Source organism: Nomascus leucogenys, chromosome 22a (genome assembly GCF_006542625.1).
Source record: "Nomascus leucogenys isolate Asia chromosome 22a, Asia_NLE_v1, whole genome shotgun sequence".
NCBI classification, from domain to species: Eukaryota; Metazoa; Chordata; class Mammalia; order Primates; family Hylobatidae; genus Nomascus; species Nomascus leucogenys.
The window spans coordinates 91,771,586-91,786,734 of NC_044402.1; the positions used below are offsets into that span (position 1 = coordinate 91,771,586).

At 38.5% G+C, this 15,149-nt stretch overlaps 1 protein-coding gene across 5 annotated transcripts in view; it reads left to right on the forward strand.

Annotated features, from left to right (window-relative positions):
• The window catches only part of MYO1B (myosin IB), a 179,881-nt gene extending 166,755 nt beyond the window's left edge, over positions 1 to 13,126 (forward strand). For 4 of the 5 annotated variants that reach the window (XM_003253867.4, XM_030803075.1, XM_030803074.1 and 1 more), the window contains 4 exons: positions 1,625 to 1,757; positions 2,090 to 2,242; positions 3,636 to 3,763; positions 11,592 to 13,076. In XM_003253867.4, the coding sequence (XP_003253915.1) occupies positions 1,625 to 1,757; positions 2,090 to 2,242; positions 3,636 to 3,763; positions 11,592 to 11,715 (538 nt within the window). In that variant the 3' untranslated portion in view covers positions 11,716 to 13,076. Of the gene's footprint in view, positions 1 to 1,624; positions 1,758 to 2,089; positions 2,243 to 3,635; positions 3,764 to 11,591 lie in introns of all 5 variants that reach the window. The other variant, XM_012501340.2, reaches the window with a different exon arrangement.
• Positions 13,127 to 15,149: the final 2,023 nt, after the last annotated feature.

The following is a 15,149-nucleotide window of genomic DNA, read 5'->3' on the forward strand; positions in this document are numbered from 1 at the left end:
AAAAAAACTTAACTTCAAGCCAAGTCATTTTTGGGTAGTCTTATCAGTTTTCAGGGATAGTGGCACACTCACCCCACAGCAGTGAGAGAGGTGGAATAATTTAGCCTCCCACCACCCTGCAAAGTAGCAGCTCTTATGGGAGTTGGCCTTTTATATCCTGAGAGCTGTGAAACGCTGACCACCTACGTGGATTTTTCTTCCCTGATCCTCCACCCACAACATAAGCATTTAAAGTTGTATTTGCAAATTGCCAGAACTTTGTAGCTCAAAATGCAGCTTATAGATTCCTTGAAGCAGCAGTTTTTCCTTGGTGCCTTTGATGAAGCTGTCCTGAAAGAATCCCCTGACAAGTCTTTAGGGAAATTGACATCTTAGTGATAAGTGTACAGTTAACCTTTTACAAAAATTAGTTTGTTTGGAAAAAAAAAATTGCCCTAATTCTGAATGTTTGCTTTGGTTACTTCTGTCCATTTAGAGGCATATTCTAGGAGAAGAGGCTTGATTCTCCTTTCATATACGGATGCTGCTTAACTTATGTTGCAATTACACACAGATAACCCATCATATGGGTTATGAGTGATTTCTATCTTGATTGTTCCATGTGATGAGATTATAATCAAAGTCCTGCCCACCAAATGCCATGATCACCTCAAAAATATATTTGAAATAGGTTTAAGGTTTCATTTCCAACTTATATTTAGGACAGATGCAAGTGTAATGTATAAAATAAATTGAAGTCAATTTTTATGAAGTTTTCATATGTCATATGAAGTTGAAAATATCATAAGTTGAAAATGCATTTAATACACCTAACCTACTGAACACAATCACTTAGCCTAGCCTACCTTAAACATGCTCAGCACACTTACATTAGCCTACAGTTGGGCAAAATCATCTAACACAAAGCCTGTTTTATAATAAAGTGTTGGATATCTCATGTGGTTTATTGACCACTGTACTGAAAGTGAAAAACAGAATGGTTGTATGAGCACCATTGTAAAGTTGAAAAACCCTAAGTCAAACCAAGTCAGAGACCATCTGTATTGCCTACTTAGAACCACAGTTACATGTTAATATGAAGTGTTCTATAGTTTTCTTCTAAAGTGATTGCCCTGGATCTGTTCTTTCCCAGAAGGCCTATTGATTTTCTTATTCTCTGCAAGAAATGAAATTTTTCTTTAGAGCAGGTGACGGTAATGATTTCAGCTCTTTTTTCACTGCCACATATTGTTTGAAGGCGTTAGTAAATCCTTTGTGAGCAGCTGTTAACTTTATATTAACAGATTAGAAGAAATTGCCTTTTCCTTCACATGAGGCCATGTACTTGAGTTTTAGCTGTTGTTCTTATGAGTGATTTCTATCTTGATTGTTCCATGTGATAAGATTATTATCAAAGTCCTGCCCACCAAATGCCATGACCACCTCAAAAATGTATTTGAAATAGGTTTAAGGTTTCATTTCCAACTTATATTTAGGACAGATGCAAGTGTAATATATAAAATAAATTGAAATCAATTTTTATGACGTTGTCAGCTACTCCTTAGAATCAACTGACCTGTTTCCTTTTTTTAGTGGTACTTTCATTTGAAACTATTTCTAATGTGCAGGAATTTTTTTCCTTTAGTGTTGGGCAACCATTCCAAGGGGCTTACCTGGAAATCAACAAGAACCCCAAGTATAAGAAACTCAAAGATGCCATTGAAGAAAAGATCATCATTGCTGAAGTCGTGAACAAAATTAACCGTGCTAATGGGAAGGTAAAAATGCTAACCTTGAAGACTGATAAGAAGTACCTATTAGTTGGGATAGTCACCCTGTTTTCTGAATGTAAAAATTTGCATTTCATGTTCTCAGTAAACTGTGAAGGGGGCTATTTCCCCTTACCTTTAAGCTTAGGTGGAATTTTGCTTGTTCTCTGACATTTTTATGAAATAAAACATATTATTTATGTTCTTTAGTGTGTTCTTGGTTTACATAGGTATGTTTGTTGAAGGATATTGGAATTTTTGCAAATAATGCCTTAAACTCATGGACCATTTTTGAGTATTTGTGATCATTGGTTTTGTACTATTTTTTTATTTTGATTTAGAGTACATCTCGGATTTTCCTCTTAACAAACAATAATCTCCTTCTTGCTGACCAAAAGTCTGGACAAATCAAGTCAGAGGTTCCCTTGGTGGATGTGACCAAGGTATCAATGAGCTCACAAAATGATGGCTTCTTCGCCGTCCACCTCAAAGAGGTAAAGGTTCAACAGAAGGTTTCTGCGCTTAATCTCTTAGCCATTGATTTAAAAAATCTCCGTATCTGACTAATCCTATGGCAGTTTATATATCTGCCTTGCTAATTTGTAAATTTTGGATATTCGCCCCTATGTAAAATCTCAGACTCGGTTTTTCAGTAATTGAATAAAGTTAATCACTTTTATTGACCAGTTTACTTCACTTTTTGAGACTAATACATAGAAATATCAAGATGTTTTAAATATTGTTTTCTCCTGTTTTTTTCTTCTATGTATCAACTTAGTAAATGTCTTAATGTTCATCTATAATCTGGGGGTTTATATTAAAGGATACAACTAAAATAAAATAACTACCAGTTAATTTTAACCTAAATAATGTTTAGTGTTCTGCGCCTTTAGCTTAACCAGGACTCCTGGCTTGGATGCAGTGGTTACATGTAGGTTCTGGAGTTGGTCTCACTCACTTTATGATGATTTTGGCCAAGGCATTTAATTTGTGTGTGCCTACCTACTTTTTCTCATCTTTAAAATGGGGATAGTAAGAGCGCCTACTTCATAGCATTGTTGTAAGGATTAAGGATTAAATGAGACACTGGAGGAACAGGGCCTGTCACATAACACATAGTCACTGAGTAAACAAAAGCTACCAAATATTGATCATATGTAGGGACATGTGTCTAGCTAATAATGTTACTCTCTGGCCAACTCTAAACTTAGAAAAATCCCCAAAGCTTCCCTTAGCCTATTTACCCTACTTTGGATCTTAACTTAAAGGGAGCATATCAAATACTAGGACAGTGATTCTCAACCTCAGTTACACATTTAAACAGCTGGGGAACTTTAAAAATTCTGATGCCCAGGCCATACACCCATGAAATCAAATTAGAATTTCTCAGAAGGGGCACAAGCATCATGGTTTTGTTTGTTTTTTTTTTTGTAAATAAACCCAGATGATTCCCTTGCACAGCTAAGGCTGAGAGCCACTGCCCTAGGATATTTGTTGGAAGTATTGTCGTTAGGGTTTTAACCAAATCACTGAAAAGTTTTTTAATCAAGTCCTTCAGAAGAGTTGCGGGATAGGTCCGTGCTCCTCAAACCTGAATGTGTAAACCCATACCCAGAGGTTGTGGTTTACTAGCAAGCTCCAAGTGATGCAGATGGTGCTTCTGCTGCATCCACCGACTTTGGGTAGGAGGGGGTTAGGTAACCTTAACTAAAGTGCTCTGAGCAAGTTGGAAGAAACACTGCTTTTGTCATTATTGTTTACCTTGGGAGAATGGATTCCAGGATCTGATATTTTAAAGAGACTGTAAATATGTTTTTAGCCAAGCCTGTAAATATTGACCTTCTAAGGTATCTTTAATTATGACCGACTCTTGGTTTGTCCTTGCAGGGCTCAGAAGCAGCTAGTAAAGGAGATTTTCTCTTCAGCAGTGATCACCTAATTGAAATGGCCACCAAGCTCTATCGCACGACTCTCAGCCAAACCAAACAGAAGCTCAATATTGAGATTTCCGATGAGTACGTTCATGTATTGTTTGAAAACCCTTTTTCTCTTTCAGCTTTTTTGTTTTAGTTCAGCTCTCTGATCTCTTTCATTAATACAACTACTTATTAAGTACCAGGGTCTTGTAGTTGTTCCACATGATAAATGGGCAGTGAATGACACTGACCAAGTCTCCAACCTCATGTACCTGACATCCTAGTGGAAGAGACCAGTATGTACAAATAAAATGATGAAATCGTTGATAAGATTTTGGCTAACGACAAGTGTTTATGGAGGAAAAAAAGGGTTAAGAGTCAGAGAGTAGGCCAGGCGCGGTGGCTCACGCCTGTAATCCCAGCACGAATCACGAGGTCAGGAGTTCGAGACCAGCCTGGCCAACATGGTGAAACCCTGTCTCTACTTAAAATACAAAAAAATTAGCTGGGCGTGGTGGCGGGTAATCAAAGGTGTGCCATCTGTGAAATGGGGACAGTTCGCTTCTGGGCAGCAAGGGCCTGCCTGTCACAGAGGGCGTGTGATGTTCTGGCTGCCATAAGCTTTCAGTAAACAGTTGTCTGAGCGAAGATTTATAATGTGGCCACATGAAGAAAACAAACGTTAGGTAGCATTATAATGCCTTTCATTCTCCAATGCCTAATTATTGATTGGTCTCATAAAAATAAAACAGTTCATAGGACTCTATGTAATCCCGCCTGTAATCCCATCTACTCAGGAGGCTGAGGCAGGAGAATCTCTTGAACCCGGGAGGCAGAGATTGCAATGAGCCGAGATCGTGCCACTGCACTCCAGCCTGGGTGACAGTGTGAGACTCCGTCTCAAAAAAAAAAAAGAGTCAGGGAGGCCTCTTTGATGTGGTGACATCTGAGACTGGTATAAATTTGAAATTTGCTTCTTCAATTTCTCATTAGGGTTCTGATTATAGAAGTTAGTTATTTGCATACAGGTCGGGGCATCTCCTGATTTATTGTATCTATCTGTGTAAGTTTTTTGGACAAATCTGAGTTACTATGTTGGTTATACTTAACTGGTTACCGTTCAATAGATTGTTTACCTGCTTATATACTTCTTTGCATGTCTAGATTGCTCAGGAAATTATATTCTTTTCTAATTAAGAATTTTCTAGTCTATTCTGTTTCAACTCTTCCTAAAAGTCTTCCTAAAATAAATTTACACCCATTTCTCCCCCTTTGTAAGTCAGACTCTCTTTGATATGTTAGGATTTTGCAGTGCTGTGGGCTTTTCTTAAGTTCTCATTGAAGTGTTTAGATTTGGGTGGGAGGTTGGGCTTCATGTATATTCTATATTGGAAATTGCTGTTGGGACTAAATAACTTTAGTTGTTAATGAGACCTTTCTCATAAAACAAATTAGGAAAAAAGATAATAGTTGGTGTGTTTCAGTTAAGGATTTAACACGTTAGGGTCTATTAGAGCTTTAAAATCCCTTTATAATAGTTGAAGTTTTTCATAATCTGGGAGAATGGGCTTTGGTGGGGCTGCTAATTCTCACTCATCATGGGAAGGTCGTATGTATCCCAGACAGCAGAAGCTCCTCAGTGTACAGACGAAGCAGTCTCATAGTTGTCCCACTATGTGAATAAACTCATCTTTACACAGAAAGGAAATCACACCAACATCCAGACCACAAAGTACTGCTATTTTTAAGCATTTCCCAAACCGGGATTGTAGGAACATTGCTCGTACAGGATGCTAATAACGATGTACTGTGAAAAAATTGTTCTCTGATGGAAATTTAAAATCTTTCTTCACTACATTACATCTCAGAGCCCCTGAAATCTTGTTGTGATTCTCCTGAGGAGCTTTGCGGGAATAGCGTGTGGTGTGATTCCTAAACATAGTCAACCACAGAGCTCCTTCAGCAGCTCTCACAGCTTGTGTTCAAAGGTGTGCCATCTGTGAAATGGGGACAGTTCGCTTCTGGGCAGCAAGGGCCCTGCCCTGTCACAGAGGGCGTGTGATGTTCTGGCTGCCATAAGCTTTCAGTAAACAGTTGTCTGAGCGAAGATTTATAATGTGGCCACATGAAGAAAACAAACGTTAGGTAGCATTATAATGCCTTTCATTCTCCAATGCCTAATTATTGATTGGTCTCATAAAAATAAAACAGTTCATAGGACTCTATGTAGCACCCGTGGGTCCCTTCCCCAGGTGGCACAGGAAGGCTGGAGAGGAAGTTTGTAGGTAAGGATCGTAGATCTCCTTAGGGAGCATTTTGAATTTAAACGAAAATGTTCAAAGTCATAGGCAGGGGTGCCTGTTCCTTTATGTGTCAGCCCTAAGTGGCTTTACCAGCTCTATAGAACCACTGTTGAAAACCACATGCAGTTTAGTGACTAAGCCCTTCCTTGCTTTATCCTTCCCAGAAGTAGTAGTAGTTACTCTAACAAACCCAGATTCTGTAATCGTTATGGATAAGTGGATGTCAGTTTATGGAAAGAGAGTCAAAGTCCTGTTTACTCTTTAGTGGAATTTTTTTTTTTTTTTTTTTTTTTTTTGAGGCAGAGTTTCGCTCTTGTTGCCCAGGCTGGAGTGCAATGGCACGATCTTGGCTCACTGCAACCTCCGCCTCCCGGGTTCAAGGGATTCTTCTGCCTCAGCCTCTTGAGTAGCTGGGATTACAGGCATGCACCACCATGCCTACCTAATTTTGTATTTTTAGTAGAGACGGGGTTTCTCCATGTTGGTGAGGCTGAACTCAAACTCCCGACCTCAGGTAATTCGCCCGCCTGGGCCTCTGAAAGTGCTGGGATTACAGGCGTGAGCCACCATGCCCAGCGTCTTCAGTGGAATTTAAACTTGTACATACAGAAGTGAGAATTGAATTCATTCAGAGATTCAACTGCCTTATAGTTTCTAGTCCTTAAACTTCTAAGCTGTTCAGTGTGTAACTAGATTGCATTTTAAGGATAACCTGCAAGATGTGTAATACAGACATGCACCGCATAATGACATTTTGGTCAGCAATGGATCGCACAGATGACCGTGGTCCCCTAAGATTGTAATGGAGCTGAAAAATTCTTCTCTCTATTGATGTCACAGCTGTCGTAATGTTATAGTGCAAGGCGCTACTCACATGTTTATGCTGCTGCTGGTATAAACAAACCTACTTCACTGCCAGTTGTGTACAAGTAAAAGCACATACAATTATGTACAATATGTAGCTCTTGAAAATGATAATAAATGATGTTGTTACTGGTTTATGTATTTACTATACTATACTTTTTTTTTTTGGAGACGCAGTCTTGCACTGTTGCCCAGGCTGGAATGCAGTGGTGCGATCTCGGCTCGCTGCAAGCTCCGCCTCCTGGGTTCACGCCATTCTCCTGCCTCAGCCTCCCGAGTAGCTGGGACTACAGGCGCCCGCCACCACGCCCGGCTAATTTTTTGTACTTTTAGTAGAGGTAGGGTTTCATCATGTTAGCCAGGATGGTCTCAATCTCCTGACCTCATGGTCCGCCTGCCTCAGCCTCCCACAGTGCTGGGATTATAGGCATAGGCGTGAGCCACCACGCCTGGCCTATACTGTACTTTTTATCTTTATTTTAGAGTGTATGCCTACATGTTACAAAAGTTAATTGTAAAACAGCCTCGGGCAGGTCCTTCAGGGGGTATTTCAGAAGGCATTGTTATCTTAGGAGATGACAGCCCCATGCGTATTATTACCCCTGAAGACTTTCCAGTGGGACAAGACATGAAGATAGAAGACAGTGAAGTTGATGCTTCTGACCCTGTGTAGGCCTAGGCTAATGTGTTTGTATCTTAGTTTTTAACAAAAAGTTTAAAAAGTAAAAATAAAAAAATTAAAATTTTAAAAATAGAGAAAAGCTTACAGAATAAGGTTATAAAGAAAATATTTTTGTATAGCTGTACAAAGTATTGTGTTTTAAGCTAAGTGTTATTACAAAAGAGCCAAAAACAGCCGGGCCCAGTGGCTCACGCCTGTAATCTTGGCACTTTGGGAGGCCAAGGCTGGTGGATTGCTTGAGCTTAGGAGTTCAGTACGAGCCTGGGCGACATGACGAAACCCCTTCTCAACAAAAAAATTTAAAAATTAGCCAGCCGTGGTGGCACACACCTGTAGTCCCACCTTCTCAGAAGGCTGAGGTGGGAGAATCATCTGAGCCCGGGAAGGTCAAGGCTGCCCTGAGCCATGATTGCTCCAGTGAACTCCAGCCTGGGAGACAGACCAAGACCCTGCCTCAAAAACAAAACAAAAGCGTCAAAAATGTTTTTAAAATTGTAAAGTTTATAAAGCAAAAAGTTACAGTAAGCAACGGTTAATTTATTATTGAAGAAAGAAAAAATTACCTATAAAGTATACAGTAATGTAATGTCCTAGACCTTCACATTCACTAACAACTCACTCACTGACTCACCCAGAGCTACTTCCAGGCCTGCAAGCCCCATTCATGGTAAGGGCGCTAGACGAGTACACTATTTTTCATCTTTTATGTTATTCTTACCATACCTTTTCTATGTTTACTAAGTTTACATATACAAATACCATTGTGTTACAGTTACCTACAGTTACCTACAGTACAATAACATGCTGTAGCATCTAGGTTTGGGTAAATGCACTCACTCTATGATGTTTGCACAATGACAAAATCACCTAGTGATGCATTTCTCAGAGCGTATCCCTTTTATTAGATGATGCATGACTACGTTTCTAAAATCAAGTTCCCAAATAGAGTAAAAACTAAAGTGAATTTGTTTCATTAAACATTTTAAATATATGTGTGTGTGTATACATATAGGTACACACGTGCGTACAATAGATACACATATATCATTTAAGTTATACAGTTGGTTTTCTGAATATTTGAAATCCAAACAACTAATCCATGTTCCTTTTACCTTGAAATTCTAACTGGTATGAATGCCATGAAATAATACATTCCATGTTATTGTTTGTTGGAGGAGGATTTTCTCTTTTCTATAAGGTGAAGATAAATAATAGTGCTTACCTCCTAGGATTGTCTTAAAGCCTGATCTAATAACATAGTAAATGGCCAAGAACAGTGTGGTATGTAGCAAATCCTCAATATATCTTGTCTATTGTTATTTCTAGTGTGAATCTTTTTTTTGAGACAGTCTTGCTCTGTCGCCTAGGCTCGAGTGCAGTGGCGAGATCTCGGCTCACTGCAACCTCTGCCTCCTGGGTTCAAGGGATTCTCCTGCCTCAGTCCCCCGAGTAGCTGAGGTTACAGGCATGCATGACCACGCCCTGCTAATTTTTGTATTTTTAGTAGAGATGGGGTTTCACCGTCTTGGCCAGGCCGGTCCCAAACTACTGACCTCAGGTGATCCGACCGCCTCAGCTTCCCAAAGTGCTGGGATTACTGTCATGATCCACCATGCCTGGCCTCTAGTGTGAATCTTAATCATGAATTATAGACATGGAAACAGTTAATGTAGGCCAAGGTTATTGGGCAAAGAAGTTCCTATACATTTATTACACTTACAAGTGGTCTTTTTTATTTATTTTGAGACAGAGTCTCCGTCACCCAGGTCAGAGTCCAGTGGTGTGATCCCGGCTCAATGCAGCCTCCTCCGCCTCCTAGCTGCAAACGATTCCCCTGCCTCAGCTTCCCAAGCAGTTGGAATTACAGGCATGCACCACCATCCCTGGCTAATTTGTATATTTTTAGTAGAGATGTGGGTTTGCCATGTTGGCCAGGCTGGTCTCGAACTCCTGGCCTCAAGTTACCTGCCTGCTTTGGCCTCCCAAAGTGCTAGGATTACAGGCATGAGCCACTGTGCCCAGCCCCAAGTGGTCTTTGAAAATAAAAATGTAAAAGTGTTTGATTTTTAAAATATGTGAATTTTCAGTAAACCTGAAAGATTTGTTTTTGAGACGCATACATACAAGTATATATGCCAGAGATACATCTCAGATAGTTGAATCTGGAACTATAGCTGTCCTTTCGTCATTGCTTTCAAGTTGAAAATGAAGAACTCATTTAAAAGATCAGAAGCACTATCCTTATAAAACAACTGATGAATTAGAAACACATTTGCCTTGTTTCACTCTAGCAGATAATGTTTGCAAAATGTGGCCTCTTTAGACCTTGAAACTGAAACTAATGTATACAGAGCAGAGCTGTGGATCCTCACATCCCTGGGGGATGTCAGTAAGTGGTCAGTGGTTGTTAGGTTGACTCACTTTAATAATGTGCCATTGACTGAGAAAACCATCCCTGAGATTATGGAAGATGTCATAATGCTATGCTAGTTATGATGGTAGAGAGAAGAGATCACTGGTTTTGGAACTGGAAGACCTGGTTTCTGGCCCAGTGATGCAGCTCTCATGTCCCCCAGTGATGCTGTCCTCAGTTCAGGGATCTCATCATATACAGTTGGGAGTTCCTCACAGCACCAGCACAGGGATGGTGTGAAAAACCCTTTGTGGATGCTCAATTGTACACCTAAAGTCATCTCTTATCCTAGCAGTGGTCCACATGATACACTGAGGGAAAAATACGCTAATGGATTTTTTAATCCATGAATTAATTTCTATACACTAATGGATTTTTTAAATTTTTATAATTTTTAGATAAATATTTTAGTGGATATTAAGGATATATGTGGTAGATCAAACACATGATTTTATCCATATTCTGTAGGTCACTATTATTTTGAAATACATTTAAGCTAGCAATAGCTATTAGCATACTATGCAGATACAACAAAAACTATATAGGACATATGTGAGTAACCAGTGTTTAGAAGCCATAGACTACAGGGTTGCCAGGCCCCTTCCTTTTGTGAAATTCTTTACCTCATTTTCTCAATTTGTTGATAATTTAATAGGAGCCCCCTCCCATATTTTTGCCATGGAAAAATGGAAATATAACCTGTTGGTCTTTCCATTTGAAACACAGAAATAATTCTTAGCCTTTCTACCTTGCTAGAATATGATGAGTTAATGAACTTTAGTTTTCTTAGGGCTAAATGAGGACTACTGGAGGTAAATTGCATTGATACAATTCTATGTAAGTGCTCATGGGAAGAAGTGATACAGGTTGAGTCGCCCTTATTCGAAATGCTTGGGACAGGAAGTGTTCCCAGTTTCTTGTTTTGGAATACAGTCATGTGTCATTTAACATGGGGATGTGTACTAAGAAGTGTGTCACTAGGTGATTTTGTGCAAACGTCATAGAGTGTGTACTTACACAAACATAGATGGTATAGCCTACTACACACCTAGGCTGTATATTACAGTATAGCTAACTGCTCATAGCATGCTACTGGACTGAATACTGTAGGCAGTTGTAACACAATGGTAAATAGTTGTCTATCTAAACAGAAAAAGTACAGTAAAAATACAGTATAAAAGACAAAAAAATGGTACGACTGTATAGGCCAGCTCCATCATAATCTTATGGGACCCCCATCATATATGACTGACAGTGAATTAGGTATGTTTACATCAGTCACCACAAACATGAGTAGTGTATTGCCCTACATTAGGAGAGCTATGACGTCACTAAACCATAGGAATTTTTCCACGCTTATGGGACCACCATCATATATGTGGTTCATTGTTCACTGAAACGTTGCTAGGTAGCACATAGACTGTACTTGCATTATACTTAACGTTTCAGTTTTAATCTGAAATGTTCCAGCAAGCATTTCCTTTAAGCATCATGTCAGTGCTTTAAACATTTCAGAGTTTGGAGCATTTCAGATTTTCGGATTAGGTTAGGGATGCGCAGCCTGTACTCATCAAGATCAGTATCCATTAAAATACAAAAGCAAGTGTTATTGTAATCATGAGCTGTTTTGTGTATACTTTAATTTGTTTTATTCTTTTCTCCTAGGTTCCTGGTACAGTTCAGACAGGACAAAGTATGTGTGAAGTTTATTCAGGGAAACCAGAAAAATGGGAGTGTCCCAACATGTAAACGAAAAAACAACCGTCTCCTTGAAGTTGCTGTCCCTTAACTGGCGCCTCCTCTCTACTTTCATGGACTTGTTGCGTTGTAATAGTGCAATTTGGTTTTGTTTTATTTGGGGTTCATTGTATGTTTGGGAATCACCAAAGGCTTTTAGAGTTCTTTGGCAAAATAAAAATATTTGACTAATCAATTTTTATTATTGGAATAGTTTTAACCTTTCAAATACGTGTTCTGTCCTGGAGCAGGATTGTAGAAACTAACAGTGTCTATTTTCATGTCTGATGTGTTCTTCCTTTAGTCATCATGTTAGATCTGTGTACCCTAAGGCAGCATATTACTCATAAATCATTAATTAATATAAGTATAGGAAATGGTCTTAAAAGATACTGCATTCATTCATCAGATATTTATTCCATGCCTACTCTATGCTAGGCACTGTGCTAGATGGTATGAAAACTTATTAGGAACCTTTTTGTTTTTGAGACCATTGCATTCTGGCTGGTTTGTGCTGGTTTAATGGCATCTAAGAAGGTTTAGAAATGGTGAGACCAAAACAATAACTGTTAATGATGGACAGCATTATTAGGAACCCTGTAGTATCATATTTAACAATATAGGCTTCAAGAAGGGCTGGTCCTAAGAGGGGGCAGAAATGAATGACCAGGTTAAATCCCTCTACACGTGGTTTCTGTTTGAAAAAAAGAAAACTGACATTTGAACAGGACTTTTAATTTGTTTAAACCTCTGGTAATTACTTGTAACAGTAGAAAATAGAAGTCATTCTTATTTTAGAAAAAGTGACAGAAGCAGTCCACTAAGATTATATGTTTCTGTTTCTGGTAAATACCATATATGATCCTCGAAATGATAATATCTCCAGAATATTGTTTTCACCCAAATTTGAGTAGATATTTTAAACACCTAACCAAGTAAAGGGCTAAAAGCCATTCGGATAGCAGTAAACATTCGGTATGATGTGCAATAAAACATCCAAGATCTTTTTTGAAAGTTTTATTTATAATATACATTTTTGTATGAGAAAGGTGACTGGTACAGGGTGCCTATTTTAGTCATGGATCAAAATTTGTGTAATTTGCAGGGCTTTCTTTCTTTTTCTTCAAATTTACAAGGGTTCATTTTGGAAACTACATTTTAAACTTTGGAATCAAATTGTTTCTTATTTGGGAGGATAATGTATATACATTGGTATTATGTTAAATAATAAAATTGCTCTAATTTGGTGCCATTTCCTGAATCACAACTGTATTTTTGTATCTCAAGCTATTTTCATATGTTGTGTGTCAATGTATCATCTCTCAGAAAGGTTTTACAATCCAAACATTATATGTTCTCTGTGTAACTGAATTTCACTTATCTTTTATAAACTAGAAACATTAACTGAAAATATTTTCTGGGGATTTTCTCTTGACTTGTATTTTTAAAAATTGCTCGCATAAAGAAATTCTCAGAAGTCTTTGTGTTTATTGGTGCAGGTAGAGGATGTAATTACTTAGATTCTCCTTGCCTTGTGCCTGAAGTGGTAGATTAAAAGTTCCTGATACTGGTGAGTAGAAACTTGGGAATGAGAGGGTGTGGTGTTTTAAATAATATGCAATATGTTCACATTGTTCAGCATATAAGTAAGTGTTAAAATATACACATTACAAATTCTCCATCCTATCAACCAGCTATCTGCTTAGTTCCCACCCTCCCCGAAACATTAACCATTGTTGTTAGTTGCTTTTGTATTACCTTGTCCATATGTTTGCAAGAGGAAATCAGAATAGATTCTTACGTTCTTCTGCTTTAGTAGACAAAAGCTAGTATATTATATTGTAGCCATTGTTCTTTATCTTGCCTTTTTCACCTAGCAGAATATCATGAGCTGTTCATTCTTCTGTTGTATGGATGTGCTGTGGTGTATTTACCTGGTCTCCTACTCATTATCATTGGGTTGCTTCCTAAATGGAACTTGAGGATGGAAGACTAGGATGGAAAGGAGAAATATCCCATAGGTCTACTTGTTAGATTTTTCCAAATACCTTATTTGCAGATTGTTCAATCAGTCTTGTCACTGAAGTATTCAATAATTTTTGGTCATGGAACCCATTCTTCATGGGTTGTGACTTGACGTGTTGGGAAAGATTTGCTGAACTACAGCCAGAAAGTTTTCTTTTTTTTTTTTTTTTTTTTTTCTTTTTTTTTTTTTTTTATTATACTTTAGGTTTTAGGGTACATGTGCACAATGTGCAGGTTTGTTACATATGTATCCATGTGCCATGTTGATTTCCTGCACCAATTAACTCGTCATTTAGCATTAGGTATATCTCCTAATGCTGTCCCTCCCCCCTCCCCCCACCCCACAACAGTCCCCGGAGTGTGATGTTCCCCTTCCTGTGTCCATGAGTTCTCATTGTTCAATTCCCACCTATGAGTGAGAACATGCGGTGTTTGGTTTTTTTGTCCTTGCGATAGTTTACTGAGAATGATGTTTTCCAGTTTCATCCATGTCCCTACAAAGGACACGAACTCATTTTTTATGGCTGCATAGTATTCCATGGTGTATATGTGCCACATTTTCTTAATCCAGTCTATCATTGTTGGACATTTGGGTTGGTTCCAACTCTTTGCTATTGTGAATAGTGCCGCAATAAACATACGTATGCATGTGTCTTTATAGCAGCATGATTTATAGTCCTTTGAGTATATACCCAGTAATGGGATGGCTGGGTCAAATGGTATTTCTAGTTCGAGATCCCTGAGGAATCGCCACACTGACTTCCACAATGGTTTAACTAGTTTACAGTCCCACCAACAGTGTAAAAGTGTTCCTATTTCTCCACATCCTCTCCAGCACCTGTTGTTTCCTGATTTTTTAATGATGGCCATTCTAACTGGTGTGAGATGGTATCTCACTGTGGTTTTGATTTGCATTTCTCTGATGGCCAGTGATGATGAGCATTTCTTCATGTGTTTTTTGGCTACATAAATGTCTTCTTTTGAGAAGTGTCTGTTCATGTCCTTTGCCCACTTTTTGATGGGGTTGTTTGTTTTTTTCTTGTAAATTTGTTTGAGTTCATTGTAGATTCTGGATATTAGCCCTTTGTCCGATGAGTAGGTTGCAAAAATTTTCTCCCATTCCATAGGTTGCCTGTTCACTCTGATGGTAGTTTCTTTTGCTGTGCAGAAGCTCTTTAGTTTAATTAGATCCCATTTGTCAATTTTGGCTTTTGTTGCCATTGCTTTTGGTGTTTTAGACATGAAGTCCTTGCCCACGCCTATGTCCTGAATGGTATTGCCTAGGTTTTCTTGTAGGATTTTAATGGTTTTAGGTCTAACATTTAAGTCTTTAATCCATCTTGAATTAATTTTTGTATAAGGTGTAAGGAAGGGATCAAGTTTCAGCTTTCTACATATGGCTAGCCAGTTTTCCCAGCACCATTTATTAAATAGGGAATCCTTTCCCCATTTCTTGTTTTT